The sequence below is a fragment of the Phyllobates terribilis genome, unplaced genomic scaffold, assembly GCF_046119375.1.
Source record: "Phyllobates terribilis strain yellow unplaced genomic scaffold, ASM4611937v1 Scaffold_2__4_contigs__length_985480577, whole genome shotgun sequence".
In the NCBI taxonomy this organism is placed as follows: Eukaryota; Metazoa; Chordata; class Amphibia; order Anura; family Dendrobatidae; genus Phyllobates; species Phyllobates terribilis.
In genome coordinates this window covers 709,668,587-709,685,327 of record NW_027362762.1, presented here as the reverse complement: position 1 = coordinate 709,685,327, position 16,741 = coordinate 709,668,587, and the positions used below count along the sequence as shown (strand labels likewise).

The window sequence follows — 16,741 nt, the reverse complement described above, 5'->3', positions numbered from 1 at the left end:
CTACCAGAGGCTTTGTTTAAACATAAACATGATTATGCAAAGTTCCAGTCACAGATTGCCCTAAAGATGCCTTAGCATGGTATTCTTAAATACAGATTCAAAGGGGGTGTTTGCAATACCTTGTCATAAGTCGTATCATAGTATGTAAACTGGAGCACTCAAGCAAAAAGCAGCATACACTCCTCCACATTAAAATTGCAACACCAAGAAGGATAATTCATGGAATTATGAAAATGCATGGATAGACAAATTAATGATATGCAAGTGATGAAAAAATAGAAACATTTTTCAAAACATTTTAATTTATTCAGGATAAACTATGAACGCCATGCCCAGAAATACGCAGTTATACACAATTTGGCATGCTATCAATGAGGTTATTAATGGTTGTCTCAGGGATGTTCTGCGACGCTAAATGCACTTGGTCAAGAAAATCATCAAGATGGGCTGCTGGCAGCTCCCTTGCAATTACCCGCCAATCACATCCCATATGTGCTTAATAGAAGACAAGTCCAGGCCATGGGAGCACATTTAGGCCACACAGGTCACAGTGCTACAACCAAAATGCAACCTGCCATTGTCATGTTGAAAAACAGGTTGTGGGACAGTTTTGAAAAATCGCTGTACCTCTGGTTCCACAAGCAAATCAATGTTAGGCCAAGCTGTAGGTATACTTGGAGTGAAGAATTGAGGGGTCCAGGTATTGTATATTAGGCCATCCTACACTATAATCCCAGGAGTAGATCCGGTGTAATGTTTCCTCGTGAAGGCTTCTTCAGAGTATAGCCCACGTGATCTCTAGAACAATCTCTAGTTATCATTGCATCCAAAACAAAAGTAGGACTTGTCAACAAAGAGGATAGACCTCCATTCCAGCCTCCATTGTTCCAATACAGCATCTGGTCTCCATCTGGAGACCACACGAGCAAACCCATGAAGAGATCATCACAAGGTAACATCACCAGTGGAAATATGGTGTGGGGTGGCATAATGTACAGTAGACCTTCATTCCATCCTCCATTGCCGTCTTGCCCTTAACCATGATAGCCTTTGAGAGTGGTGGCATAAGGTCAATAGAACACCTGTAGCTGGACGTCTGGCTCCTAGTCCAATGTTGTGCAAATGCCTTATGATGGTTCCTGTAGACACTTTTTTTGAAACCTTAGGCTTGGAATGTGATGTCCAATTTCACTTTCAGTACAGGATGGGTCAATTGCAGAACCAATGGTATGACCGGTTCTCCAAACTGTGCCAAGAGCCTTATTCAACAATAGAACCCCAGGCCGCATGTTGTCATATCATTAACATGTCTATTAATCCTGTGATTTCCATTGTACCATGACTTTTCCTTCTTGGTGTTGTAATTTCAATATTGAAGAGTGTAGGTGAATGAATATGAATGGTTGTCTACAGAATATTTTCTGGTATTTGTATATTTATTTGTGTATATTATATTATTATATTAGATCAGATGTTCATCATGAGTATCACGATTAGGACAAACCAAGCTGTTATTTGTCTATTAACAACTCTGACTATGTGAACATATATCTCAAAACTATTGCCTTGGACACCCAAATGGGCATTATGCCAAACAGTCATACAACAATCTAATTATTGTTTTGATTGCATTTCTTTGAGTCTGTTTTACTGGTATATAATTTTTTCCCTCTGCTTGGTCTGAAAAAAATTACCCTTACTGAGTACCACATTTTTAATCTTGATTTCTTTTAGTGTTTCCCTAAAGTTGCCATTTGAAATGACTTTAGTTTTGTCCCCTGTCTGTGATCTGATTTTTTTCAACAACATTAAACAACTGAATGAACATCCTCCGAGCCCGGTGATTCCATAATTTTTGCCAGGGGTTGTATAAGGCTGGAGCTGCATGATGATTTTGGCCATGACACAGATCATGCGGTCAAATATCGCTGTATGCCACTGTTCCACTGCAGCATAATGCACTCTTGTGGAGTTGCACTGCAGCCCTGACAAGCAAGTCAGACATTTTTCAACTTGCTTGTTGCATACAACAGTTTTTTGCTTTGTGACCAGTCTCACAGCCAAAGTCGATGTGTAGCTCCAGCCTAAATTTAGACTTAGTGGTGGCCACTGTTATTTTGGTTTAGTACACATGCCTATTCAGATTTCACAAAGTTCAATAAAACAAAGAAATAGTTCAGTGTTATACAAATATTTCCATGTTCACAATGCACAGAAATATTTCAGTAACCCACCAGCTCACCTACGGCAGAAGAGGGATTTCAGTCGGTTGCAGGAAGCTGGTGCCTTTGAGTACTTGCTGAATTCCTTTTTGTTATCACTATTCGGTGACTTGTGTAATTTTCTATATAAAAGCAAATTAAATAATTATAAGGCTATTTCTAACCAAGTAGCTGTGGGCAAAATGCTTTTACCACTTGTTTTTAGTAGCTATAGCAGTGTCTATGTGACCTGAAATATAAAACTTCTTTAATAGGAAGCAAAACCTCTTCTAGGAGAAAAGCATTAAATTTCTGAACATAACTCATTATGCGTAATAACCCGATCTATAAACCTGTATCACGTATGTGAAGGGGAATTTGCATATCAGTTTCTATAGCATCCTCAAGCAACAATTACTACAGCACTACCTGTATTTTTTAAGAAATATTAATATAAAGGATATGCAAATGAAAGAATATTTATCTGGGGGCTTTTATTTTGATCTCTACTATTATGCTGCTACATTTAGTAAAAGTAAATAATGTATAAGAAAATTGGGAGTTTAGTGGCTGCCTCTTTTTAAATAAGGCTATAATCAGAAAATTACCTATTGTTCAACTCACATGTAAAGTGCCATTGAATAAATGGCGCTATAATAATAAATAATAATAATTCAGGTTTTGGTGCTAAATGTATGTTTTTTTTTCTTACAATGTTTTTTTTTTTTAACATAACACTATCTGTATTAAAAATGTAGCATAGAAATCCTGCAATTTTTACATTAGCCACTTGAGCTTTATTTTTACACACTAACTTCCTATTGTTTCAGGAAACAACACATGTACATAACCTTTGGAAGTGCACTGAGCTGTAGGGTGCATTGCTGCAAAAGGGGAAAAAAAACAACCTCTTTAAATCTTCTTCCTTAGTGAGTGTGAACGAGCTGAGTGTGACCGGAGCGTAAGTGCAAACGGAAGAAAGTGTGGGACTTGTTGTTCAGTGACTTGGATTCAGGGAGTTTGGAAGGGAGGAATCTGGACTGAATTGCTGTCTGTATTTTATTAATTCTTTACATTTCTTTTTACCTAACATTTCTGTCTAGTGCAATCCCCATTAGGAAATGAGCTCCATTATTGGCAATGCTATCCAGTGTACATCTTGCCACATATATGCAATCCTTGAACAGCCGCTCGGGGTTGCATACTGCTGCGTGAGATGTGTCCACATTGTGCGTTTGGAAGCCCAGGTACTGGATCTAAATGAGCAGCTGGCAACAATGAGATCCATTGACAATATGGAAAGGAGTTTACTGCTCACTGAGCAGCTGATCACTGGGGTAGATGTGGGGGAGGGTGGTAGTAGGGAGCTGCAGGACAGTGAGGCAGCTAGCTGGGTGACAGTTAGAAGGGGAGGTAGAAGGAAGAGTGCCAGGGAGGCTAGTCCTGATGTGGTACACCCCAATAAGTTTGCCAAGTTGGCAGATGAGGGGGGTGTCGGTACAGGGGTAGCACTGCTGCAGCAAGGCATGTCCCCTGAAAGCCGGAGGAGTGTCAGCTCCAGTAAGGGGGAAAAAGGAGAGCAGGGCAGGCCAGGCAGGTGCTGGTAGTGGGGGACTCAATTATTAGGGGTACAGATAGGGCAATCTGTCACAAAGACAGGGATCGAACAGTGTGCTGCCTACCTGCCGCTCGAGTCTGGCACATCGCTGATCGGGTTGACAGATTACTGGGAGGGGCTGGTGAGGACCCAGCGGTCATGGTGCACATTGGCACAAATGACAAAGTTAGAGGTAGGTGGAATGTCCTTAAAGATGATTTCAGGGAATTAGGCTGCAAGTTTAAAGCAAGGACCTCCAAGGTGGTATTCTCTGAAATGCTACCTGTACCACGTGCAACACCAGAGAGGCAATGGGAGATTAGGGAGATAAATAACTGGTGTAGGAAGGAGGGATTTGGGTTCCTGGAGAACTGGGCCAACTTCTTAGTTGGCTACAGACTCTATGCTAGGGACCGGCTGCACCTCAATGGGGAGGGTGCAGCTGTGCTGGGGGAGAAAATGGCTAGAAGGTTGGAGGAGTGTTTAAACTAGGGATTGGGGGGGAGGGTATTCATTTTATAGGTGGGGAAGATAGTGCAGATAGTGACCTGGGCACAAAAAGAAATTGGGGGTGGGATTAGAACAGTCAATAAAGTAAGAAGGAATAGAGGTACAGAGAGATACATAAAATGCATATACACTAATGCCAGAAGCCTCACCAACAAAATGGAGAAATTAGAATTAATTTTGTTGGAAAATAATTATGACATGGTGGGGATATCTGAGACATAGCTGGACGAGAGCCATGATTGGGCAGTTAATTTACAGAGCTATAGTCTGTTCAGAAATGACCGTACAAACAAGCAAGGGGGGGGTGTGTTTATATGTAAAATCATCCTTAAAACCCATCTTGTGGGAGGATATATGTGAATCTAATGAAAATGTAGAGTCCCTGTGGGTGAAGATAAGGGGAGGGGGAAAAATAATAAATTACTGATAGGGGTTTGTTATAACCCTCCAAAAATAATGGAAGCAGCGGAGAATATCCTCGTAAAGCAAATAGATGAAGCAGCGACTCAAGGAGAAGTCATTATTGTGGGGGACTTCGACTACCCTGAAATCCATTGGGGGACAGAAAACTGTAGTACAAGCAAAGGTAATAGCTCTTTGACAACTATGAGAGACAATTACCTTTCACAACTGGATCCGGACCCAACAAGAAGGGGGGCACTACTAGACCTAATATTAACCAACAGGCCAGACCGCATATCAAATATACGAGTTGGGGGTCACTTGGGTAATAGTGATCACAAAATAATAAGTTTTCATGTAACCTTTAATAAGATGTGTACTAGAGGGGTTACAAGGACAATAAACTTCAGGAAGGCAAATTTCTAACGGTTGAGAGATAGTGTTGAGCGAGCAATAAAATGCTCAGGTGCTCGAAGGTCAGGCCGAGATCACCGTGATACTCGGGTGCTCGACCCGAGCAACGAGCCCAATGTTAGACTATGGGAGACCCGAGCATTTTTGCGGCGGCACCCCCGGCAGTCTGTAGAAAGCCTAAAAAGTGCCCAAAACGATAGTGACAGTGCTCAAATGACATGGGGACAGCATGGGGATCGCCACAGGAAGCATTTCTGATCCCCAGGTCACTGCTGTCAACAACGTGGTCAGAGGTATTAAGCCACTTTTACGAGCTCACAATAAAACGTTCAAAAACAAAACTGAAACTGTTTTCCTGTGAAATATGTTAAGGAACATCCTTTCCAGGGTAAAGACTTGTGTATAAGGTAAAATAAATAACCAAAAACAAAAATACTCCTCCACACCTTGGGCTATGTTCACAAGTAGCATTTTTTTGGCGTTTTTGCACTTTTGTATTGCTTTCAACTGCGACGAATGCATTCACCGTGAAATGTCATTTTAACATTTTACAACCTTATCTGGCCATGTGCTGTGTGACACATGCATACAGTGCTGAAAAGACATGGGAACAACATGGGGAAGAACCCTGGAAGCATCTCTGACACCCAGGTCACTGCCTAAAAGTGTGCCCATCAGAAGTGATCCTTGCCGCATCAGAAGATGCAGACTTGCAATCATCCCCGTGCAAGTCCTTGTCCCAGGGCAGTGTTCAACTGTACCTCCCCCATTCCTTCCAATGCAAGCGCAAATATGCAGCCACCCACCCACCCACCCGCAGGCTGCAATACTATACTGCTAGCTTGCACTTGAAATGGGGCCTTTTAGTTTGGAGGAGGCCAAAGCTGGCCACTACCTCATGGCTGCGTCGGCGGCGAGGTCTCCATACTCAGTCCCCAGCAGCCACTATTTGTCCCGGGAACCTTCCCCAAACTTTTCTTAGCCTGGCCTGCTTTAGGGCAGCATTGGACGAGCACACCAGACAACCAGACTCCTCTGGTGGGCCCTAGCTTCTCCATCAGGGGAGTTGAGAGTGCCAAGGTGAGGAGCATGATGATGATGATAGAGGTTAGCATCTGCTTTGTTTTCTTGGAATGCAAGCGTAAGTGTGCAGCCTGCCACCCACCCACCCCCAGGCTGCAATACCATACTGCTAGCTTGCTTGCACTTGAAATGAAGCCTTTTAGGCTTGTGGAGGCAAACGCTGGCCACCATGTCATGGCTGCGTCGGCGGCCTGGTATCCATACTCAGTCGCCAGACGCCCGGCGGCCCGGTATCCACACTCGGTCCCAGCTGCCAGGGGGCGGCCGGGTGTCCATACTCGGTCTCCAGCTGCCCCTATTTGTCCCGGTGTGCCTTATACACAAGCGTGCATGTCAAAACATTACCTGTGCCCTCCCCAGTGCATTTAGTGGGAAGGACAGCCTAACCACAAACACGTGGACAAGTGAATGTGGCCAGGGATGGTCCATCTCACTGACGCCTTCACACTGGGTTAATATTGTGGAAGCCGGGACACAGTTGGACACTGGGATGCAACACGCCCTCCAGACATAGAGGATTGCGGGTCCTGGTTCAATCGGGCTTCAACACAAAGTTCAGAAGGTAGACAGCAGCAGTGGTCGGCCTCCTACACAACGAGTAAATTATTCATGATCATGAGGCCATCCATCTCCTTAGCTTTCTGTTCCTTGGAATGCAAGCGCATGTATGTAGTAGCGGCTAGGCCTGAGGTAGTCAGCGTTTTGGCGCATATCCTACCTCCTCCGAGGATTGCTGGATGTTTTTCTGCTACTATCCCAGTTCTATGACTCCCGTTAAAACAAAGCTTCAGGTGATGAATGATGGATGAGGTGGTGGCAAAGGAGAGTGAGCAGGAGGAACAGGGACCATTCACATCAATATGAGGCCAGTCAACCACATATGTCTTGTAGGATATGTTTCTGTACCAAAAGGAGCGGTTCGGCTACACAGTTATAGGGCATACAGTAAGTGCAATGCCTACCAAAAATTTCGAGGCACTCCAATGCCCCTTGGAAGTGACATGGAGGTCAGAGGGCCTCAATTAAACCGTTTTTCCATTTATAGCAACTGGGTCTCCTGTACACTGTTGGCCTAAGCAGTGAATGGAAGGCTTTCCAAAAATTATGAGGAACTGCAATGCCCCTTGAAACAGACGTGGATTACAGCGTACTAAAAACCTTCTACCTATTATTGGGGAGTGAGTCTCCCTTAGTGTTCGCCTATGCATTGAAAAGCAAAAGCTGACTAAAATTAGGAGGAAATGCAATGCCCGTTGGAAGAGTCGTGGAGGTTAGAGTTAATTAAAAACAACATTTAAATGCCCCTTGGAAGAGCAGTGGAGTTCAGAGTGGTTTAAGAAGACGGTTTTAAAGCCCCTTGGAAGAGACGTGGAGGTCACAGTAGCTTAACAAAACGGTTTTAATGCCCCTTAGAAGAGACGTGGAGTTCGGAGTGGTTTAACAAGACTTTTTTAATGCCCCTTGGATGAGACGTGGAGGTCACAGTAGCTTAACAAGACAGTTTTAAAGCCCCTTGGAAGAGACGTGGAGTTTAGAGTGGTTTAGCAAGACGGTTTTAATGCCCCTTGGAAGAGACGTGGAGGTCCCAGTGGAATAAAAAGACAATATCAATGACCCTTGGAAGAGACGTGGAGGTCACAGTAGCTTAACAAGACGATTTTAATGCCCCTTACAAGAGCCAGGCAGTACAGCATATTAAAAACATTATTCCCATTATTGGGGAGTGGGTCTCCTATAGTCTTTGCCTGTGCCTTCGAAGCAAAAGCTGCAAAAAATTAGGACGGAGGAACTTGCAATGCCCCTTACAAGAGCCATGCAGTACAGCATATTAAAAACAGTATTCCCATTATTGGGGAGTGGGTCTCCCATAGTCTTTGCCTATGCCTTCGAAGCAAAAGCTGCCAAAAATTAGGACGGATTAACTTGCAATGCCCCTTACAAGAGCCATGCAGTAGAGCATAATTAAAACATTATTCCCATTATTGGGGAGTGGGTCTCCCATAGTCTTTGCCTATGCCTTCCAAGCAAAAGCTGCCAAAAATTAGGATGGAGAAACTTGCAATGCCCCTTGCAAGAGCCATGCAGTACAGCATATTAAAAACATTATTCCCATTATTGGGGAGTGGGTCTCCCATAGTCTTTGCCTATGCATTCCAAGCAAAAGCTGCCAAAAATTAGGACGGATGAACTTGCAATGCCCCTTACAAGAGCCATGCAGTACAGCATATTAAAAACATTATTCCCATTATTGGGGAGTGGGTCTCCCATAGTCTTTGCCTATGCCTTCGAAGCAAAAGCTGCCAAAAGTTAGGACAGATTAACTTGCAATGCCCCTTACAAGAGCCATGCAGTACTGCATAATTAAAACATTATTCCCATTATTGGGGAGTGGGTCTCCCATAGTCTTTGCCTATGCCTTCCAAGCAAAAGCTGCCAAAAATTAGGACGGAGGAACTTGCAATGCCCCTTACAAGAGCCATGCAGTACAGAATATTAAAAACATTATTCTCATTATTGGGGAGTGGGTCTCCCATAGTCTTTGCCTATGCTTTCCAAGCTAAAGCTGACAAAAATTAGGACAGAGGAACTTGCAATGCCCCTTACAAGAGCCATGCAGTACAGCATATTAAAAACATTATTCCCATTACTGGGGAGTGGGTCTCCCATAGTCTTTGCCTATGCCTTCCAAACAAAAGATGCCAAAAATTAGGACGAAAGAACTTGCAATGCTGGCAACATGGACCACGGTCACCCTGGTGGTATAGTGGTGGTGGAGACTGAGGATAAGGAGAATAGAAAAAAACAGCCGAAATGAGGAAGCGTATACCCATGTGTGGGTGTGAAGCGGTGCATGGGAATACACCTCCCGAAATAACACAGTGGATTTGACTTTGTTACTCTGCTGTCATTTGGTGGTGATGAGAATTCTGGCCCAATCCAGCTCTTGTTCATTTTGATAAGGGTCAGCTTGTCAGCATTGTCAGTTAACAGGCGAGTGCGCTTATCAGTTATAATTCCCCCAGCGGCACTAAAAACACGCTCCGATAACACGCTAGCGGCAGGGCAGGCCAGGACCTCCAAGGCGTACAGAGCGAGTTCATTCCAAGTGTTCAGCTTGGATACCCAATAATTAAAAGGCACAGAGGAATCACGGAGGACGCTGGTACGGTCGGCAAGGTACTCCCTCATCTTCTTTTGAACTTTCCACTCCTTGTGAGAGTACCCCACGCCTCAGGGCCTGTAAGCTGGTCTCAGAAAACTGTCCCAGAACGTTGACAGTGATCCCCTGCCACTGCTGGATTGGAGTTGCGTCTCTCTCGCCTGTATGCCTTGGTTGGCCAACGAACTGTGACCTCTGCCACTAGCGTGTTCAGATGGGAATTTTTTTAACAGTTCTGCTGCAAGGGCCTTCTGGTACTGCCACATTTTTGTAGACCTCTCCACCTCAGGAATAAGAGAGTGAAAGTTCTCCTTGTAGGGGTGGTCTAAAAGTGTCACCAACCAGTAATGACTGTCGCCCAACATTTTGACAATGCGAGGGTCACGGTTAAGGCAGCGAAACATAAAGTCAGCCATGCATGCCAGACTGGTAACGGGCAAGACTTCTGTGTCCTCATCAAGATGACGACTGACCATGCTCTCCTCCTCCCCCTTATCCGCAGGCCACCCACGTTGAACCGACGGTATGACAGTTGTACAGGTACTACCTTCCTTCTTCTCCTCCTCTTCTCCCTCATTGTCCCCCAATGCATTTTGGGATGAGATGAGGCTGGGCTGTGTGTAATCGCCAATTAAGGCTTCTTGATCTGTCTCATGATACTATAGCTGCAATGATTCCTCTATCATTCTCTGCAGAGAGTGTTGCAAAAGACAGACAAGTGGGATGCTGACGCTAATGATGACGTCATCGCCACTCACCATCTTGGTGGACTCCTCAAAGTTTGTCAGGATGGTACATATATCAGACATCCAGGTCCACTCCTGAGGTCTTATGTGTGGAGTCTAACCTGAATATCGACGGCCATGTTGCAGCTGGTACTCCACAACTGCTCTCTTCTGCTCACAAATCCTTTGCAACATGTGGAGGATAGAGTTCCAATGTGTGGGGACATCACACAACAGTCGGTGTGCCGGAAGCTGCAAACGCTGCTGCAACACAGCAAGGGCGGCGGAAGCAGTAGCCGACTTCCGAAAATGAGCTGACAGGCGGCGTACTTTAACGAGCAGATCTGGCAACTCGGGGTACGATTTAAGAATCCGCTGAACCACGAGGTTAAGCACATGAGCCAGGCATGATACGTGTGTGATCTCGCCTCAGAGCCGCCACCGGGTTACGGCCATTGTCACACACGACCATGCCTGGATGTAGGTTCAGCGGTCTCAGCCACAGATCTGCCTGCTCTTTCACAGCTGTCCGCAACTCACAAGCAGTGTGAGGTTTATCACCTAAGCTTATGAGTTTCAGCACAGCCTGTTGCCGCTTGGCTGAGGCAGTACTGCAGCGCTTCCAGCTTGTAACTGATGTAGTGATAGCTGTGATGGAGGCTGAACATGAGGAGGAGGAGGAAAATGATGCGCAGGAGCTGTACACTGTGGGGGCAACTCTGACTGACATAGGGCCCGCAATTCTCGGTGTGGGGAGGATGTGTTCCTTCCCAAGGTCCGACTGGGTCCCGGCTTCCACTATGTTTACCCAGTGTGCTGTCAAGGAGATGTACCATCCCTGGCCACAAGCACTTGTCCACGTGTCAGTTTTCAGGTGGACTCTCCCAGTAACTGCGTTGTTGAGGGCACGGCAGATGTTTTGGGACACGTGCTTGTGTAGTGTGGGGATGGCACACCGGGCAAAATAGTGTCGGCTGGGGACCGAGTACCGAGGGACGGCCACCGCCATAAGGTTGCAAAAGGATTCCGTCTCCACCAGCCTAGAAGGCAGCATATCCAACGCAAGCAGTCGTGAAATGTGCGAATTTAGGACTGTGGCCTGTGGGGCGTTGGCTGCGAATTTGCGCTTTCGTTCAAAAGTCTGGGATATGGACAATTGAACGCTGCGGTGGGATGTGGACGTGCACGTGCACGTTGATGCTGTTTCTTGAGAAACTGCCATAACAAGCGAAGACTGAGAGGAGGGGGCATCTTTGCATGCAGTATGGACAGGGGATTGCCTTGCACGCACAACAGGGGGTTCTCTTACATGCACAACAGCTTAAGAAGCAGTGGTGACACCCGCTAACACTGGTCGTGGACCCTGGGGTTCTGCAGAACTGTTAAAAAAATTCCCATCTGAACAGGCTAGCGGCAGAGGTCACAGTTCGTTGACCAACCAAGGCGAACAGGCGAGAGAGATGCAACTCCAATCCAGCAGAGGCAGGGGAACACTGTCAACGTTCTGGGATAGTTTTCTGAGAACCGCCCAGCTTACAGGCCCTGAGACGCGGGGTACTCTCACAATGAGTGGAAAGTTTCAAAAGAAGGTGAGGGAGTACCTTGCCGACCGTACCAGCGTCCTCCGTGATTCCTCTGTGTCTTTTAATTATTGGGTATCCAAGCTGGACACTTGGAATGAATTCTCTCTGTACGCCTTGGAGGTCCTGGCCTGCCCTGCTGCTAGCATGTTATCGGAGCGTGTTTTTAGTGCGGCTGGGGAAATTATAACTGATAGGCGCACTCGCCTGTCAACTGACAATGCTGACAAGCTGACCCTTATCAAAATGAACAAGGGCTGGTTTGGGCTAGACTTCTCATCACCACCAAATGGCAGCAGAGTAACATAAAGTCAAATCCACTGTGTTATTTCGGGAGGTGTATTCCCATGCACCGCTTCACACCCACACATGGGTATACGCTTCCTCATTTCGGCTGTTTTTTGCTTTTCTCCTTATCCTCAGCCTCCACCACCACTATACCACCAGGGTGACCGTGGTCCATGTTGCCAGTACTGCAAGTTCCTCCGTCCTAATTTTTGGTAGCTTTTGCTTGGAAGGCATAGGTAAAGACTATGGGATACCCACTCCCCAATAATGGGATTAATGTTTTTAATGTGTTGTACTGCATGGCTCTGGTAAGGGGCTTTAAAACCGTCTTGTTAAGCTACTGCGACCTCCACCACTTTTCCAAGGGGCATTAAAACTGTCTTTTTAAGCTACTGCGACCTCCACGTCTCTTCCAAGGGGCATTAAAACCGTCTTGTTAAGCTACTGCGACCTCCACCACTTTTCCAAGGGGCATTGAAATTGTCATTTTATTCCACTGTGACCTCCACCATTCTCGCAAGGGGCAATAACACCTTCTTGTTAAGCTACTGCGACCTCCTCCATTCTCCCAAGGGGCAATAAAACCATCTTGTTAAGCTACTGCGACCTCCACGTCTCTTCCAAGGGGCATTAAAACCGTCTTGTTAAGCTACTGCGACCTCCACCACTTTTCCAAGGTGCATTGATATTGTCTTTTTATTCCACTGCGACCTCCACCATTCTTCCAAGGGGCATTAAAACCATCTTAAGCTACTGCGACCTCCTCCATTCTTCCAAGGGGCATTAAAACAGTCTTGTTAAGCTACTGCGACCTCCACGTCCCTTCCAAGGGGCATTAAAACCGTCTTGTTAAGCTACTGCGACCTCCACCACTTTTCCAAGGGGCATTGATATTGTGTTTTTATTCCACTGCATCCTCCACCATTCTTCCAAGGGGCATTAAAACCGTCTTGTTAAGCTACTGCGACCTCCACCACTTTTCCAAGGGGAATTAATATTGTCTTTTTATTCCACTGCGACCTCCACCATTCTTCCAAGGAGCATTAAAACCGTCTTGTTAAGCTACTGTGACCTCCACGTCTCTTCCAAGGGGCATTAAAATCGTCTTGTTAAGCTACTGCGACCTCCACCACTTTTCCAAGGGGCATTGATATTGTCTTTTTATTCCACTGCGACCTCTACCATTCTTCCAAGGGGCATTAAAACCGTCTTGTTAATCTACTGCGACCTCCACCACTTTTACAAGGGGCATTGATATTGTCTTTTTATTCCACTGCGACCTCCACCACTTTTCCAATGGGCATTAAAACCGTCTTGTTAACCTACTGCGACCTCCAAATCTCTTCCAAGGGGCATTAAAACCGTCTTGTTAAGCTACTGCGACCTCCACCACTTTTCCAAGGGGCATTTAAACAGTCTTGTTAAGCTACTGCGACCTCCACCACTTTTCCAAGGGGCATTAAAACCATCTTGTTAAGCTACTGCGACCTCCATGTCCCTTCCAAGGGGCATTAAAACTGTCTTGTTAAGCTACTGCGACCTCCACCACTTTTCCAAGGGGCATTGATATTGTCTTTCTATTCCACTGCGATCTCTACCATCCTTCCAAGGGGCATTAAAACCGTCTTGTTAAGCAACTGCGACCTCCACCACTTTTCCAAGGGGCATTAAAACCGTCTTGTTAAGCTACTGCGACCTCCACCACTTTTCCAAGGGGCATTGATATTGTCTTTTTATTCCACTGCGACCTCCACCATTCTTCCAAGAGGCATTAAAACTGTCTTGTTAAGCTACTGCGACCTCCTCCATTCTTCCAAGGGGCATTAAAACCGTCTTTTTAAGCTACTGTGACTTCCACGTCTCTTCCAAGGGGCATTAAAGCATTATTGATGTTGTCTTTTTATTCCACTGCGACCTCCATCATTCTTCTAAGGGGCATTAAAACCATCTTGTTAAGCTACTGCGACCTCCTGCATTCTTCCAAGGGGCATTAAAACCGTCTTGTTAAGCTACTGCGACTTCTACCACTTTTCCAAGGAGCATTAAAACCATCTTGTTAAGCTACTGTGACCTACACCACCTTTACAAGGGGCATTAAAAGCATCTTGTTAAGCTATTGCGACCTCCACGTCTCTTCAAAGGGGCATTAAAACTGTCTTGTTAATCTACTGCGACCTCCACCACTTTTACAAGGGGCATTGATATTGTCTTTTTATTCCACTGCGACCTCCACCACTTTTCCAAGGGGCATTAAAACCGTCTTGTTAAGCTACTGCGACCTCCACCACTTTTCCAAGGGGCATTAAAACCGTCTTGTTAAGCTACTGCGACCTCCACCACCTTTCCAAGGGGCATTAAAACCGTCTTGTTAAGCTACTGCGACCTCCACGTCCCTTCCAAACGGCATTAAAACCGTCTTGTTAAGCTACTGCGACCTCCACCACTTTTCCAAGGGGCATTGATATTGTGTTTTTATTCCACTGCATCCTCCACCATTCTTCCAAATGGCATTAAAACCGCCTTAAGCTACTGCGACCTCCACGTCTCTTCCAAGGGGCATTAAAACCGTCTTGTTAAGCTACTGCGACCTCCACCACCTTTCCAAGGGGAATTAATATTGTCTTTTCATTCCACTGCGACTTCCACCTTTCTTCCAAGGAGCATTAAAACCGTCTTGTTAAGCTACTGTGACCTCCACGTCTCTTCCAAGGGGCATTAAAACCGTCTTGTTAAGCAACTGCGACCTCCACCACTTTTCCAAGGGGAATTAATATTGTCTTTTTATTCCACTGCGACCTCCACCATTCTTCCAAGGAGCATTAAAACCATCTTGTTAAGCTACTGTGACCTCCACGTCTCTTCCAAGGGGCATTAAAATCGTCTTGTTAAGCTACTGCGACCTCCAGCACTTTTCCAAGGGGCATTGGAATTGTCTTTCTATTCCACTGCGATCTCTACCATCCTTCCAAGGGGCATTAAAACCGTTTTGTTAAGCTACTGGGACCTCCACGTCTCTTCCAAGTGGCATTAAAACAGTCTTGTTAAGCTACAGCGACCTCCACCACTTTTCCAAGGGATATTAAAACCGTCTTGTTAAGCTACTGCGATCTCCACGTCTCTTCCAAGGGGCAATAATACCATCTTTTTAAGCTACTGCGACCTCCACCACGTTTCCAAGGGGCATTAAAACCGTCTTGTTAAGCTACTGCGACCTTCACCATTCTTCCAAGGGGCATTAAAACCGTTTTGTTAAGCTACTGCGACCTCTACGTCTCTTCCAAGGGGCATTAAAACAGTCTTGTTAAGCTACTGCGACCACCACCACTTTTCCAAGGGGCATTAAAACCGTCTTGTTAAGCTACTGCGACCTCCACCAATTTTCCAAGGGGCATTAAAACCGTCTTGTTAAGCTACTGCGACCTCCATCATTTTTCCAAGGGGCATTAAAACCGTCTTGTTAAGCTACTACGACCTCCACCACTTTTCCAAGGGGCATTAAAACCGTCTTGTTAAGCTACTGCGACCACCACCACTCTTCCAAGGGGCATTAAAACGGTCTTGTTAAGCTACTGTGACCTCCAGGTCTCTTCCAAGGTGCATTAAAACAGTCTTGTTAAACCACTCTGAACTCCACAGCGCTTCCAAGGGGCATTGAAATTTTGTTTTTAATTAACTCTAACCTCCACGACTTTTCCAACGGGCATTGCATTTCCTCCTAATTTTAGTCAGCTTTTGCTTTTCAATGCATAGGCGAACACTAAGGGAGACCCACTCCCCAATAATGCGTAGAAGGTTTTTAGTATGCTGTAATCCACGTCTGTTTCAATGGGCATTGCAGTTCTTCATAATTTTTGGAAAGCCTTCCATTCACTGCTTAGCCCAAAAGTGCACAGGAGACCCAGTTGCTATAAATGGAAAAATGGTTTAGTTAAGGCCCTTTGACCTCCATGTCACTTCCAAGGGGCATTGGAGTGCCTCGAAATTTTTGGTAGGCATTGCATTCACTGTATGCCCTATAACTGTGTAGCCGAACCGCTCCTTTTGGTACAGAAATATATCCTACAAGACATGTGTGGTTGACTGGCCTGATATTGATGTGAATGGTCCCTGTTCCTCCTGCTCTTTCTCCTTTGCCACCACCTCATCCATCATTCATCACCTGAAGTTTTGTTTTAACGGGAGTCATAGAACTAGGATAGCAGCAGGAAAGCAACCAGCAATCCTCGGAGGAGGTAGAATATGCGCCAAAACGCTGACCACCTCAGGCCTAGCTACTACTACATACATGCGCTTGCATGCCAAGAAAACAAAGCAGATGCTAACTTCTATCATCATGATGCGTCTCACCTTGGCACTCTCAACTCCCCTGATGGAGAAGCCAGGGCCCACCGGAGGAGTCTGGTTCTCTGGTGGGCTCATCCAATGCTGCCCTAAAGCAGGACAGACTAAGAAAAGTGTGGGGAAGTTGACAGAAGAAATAGGGGCGGCTGGGGACCGTTTATGGACACCCGGCCGCCCCCAGGCAGCTGGGGACCGTGGGTGGACACCCGGCCGCGAGGCGGCTGGGGACAGAGTATGGACACCCGGTCGCCCCCTGGCGGCTGGGGACCGAGCGTGGACACCCGGCCGCCGTGCGGCTGGGGACTGAGTATGGATACCAGGCCGCCGACGCAGCCATGACATGGTGACCGGCGTCTGCCTCCACATGCCTAAAAGGCCCAATTTCAAGTGCAAGCAAGCTAGCAGTATGGTATTGCAGCCTGGGGGTGGGTGAGTGGCAG

General features: G+C 46.0%; 1 protein-coding gene across 3 annotated transcripts in view; it reads right to left on the bottom strand.

Annotated features, from left to right (window-relative positions):
- The window catches only part of PHTF1 (putative homeodomain transcription factor 1), a 383,734-nt gene that overhangs the window by 210,449 nt on the left and 156,544 nt on the right, over positions 1-16,741 (bottom strand). For 2 of the 3 annotated variants that reach the window (XM_073667167.1, XM_073667166.1), the window contains exon 7: positions 2,243-2,344. The exons of the other annotated variant lie outside the window; for it this stretch is intronic. In XM_073667167.1, coding sequence (XP_073523268.1) covers positions 2,243-2,344 — 102 coding nt within the window. The remainder of the gene's footprint in view (positions 1-2,242; positions 2,345-16,741) is intronic. 3 annotated transcript variants of the gene reach the window in all.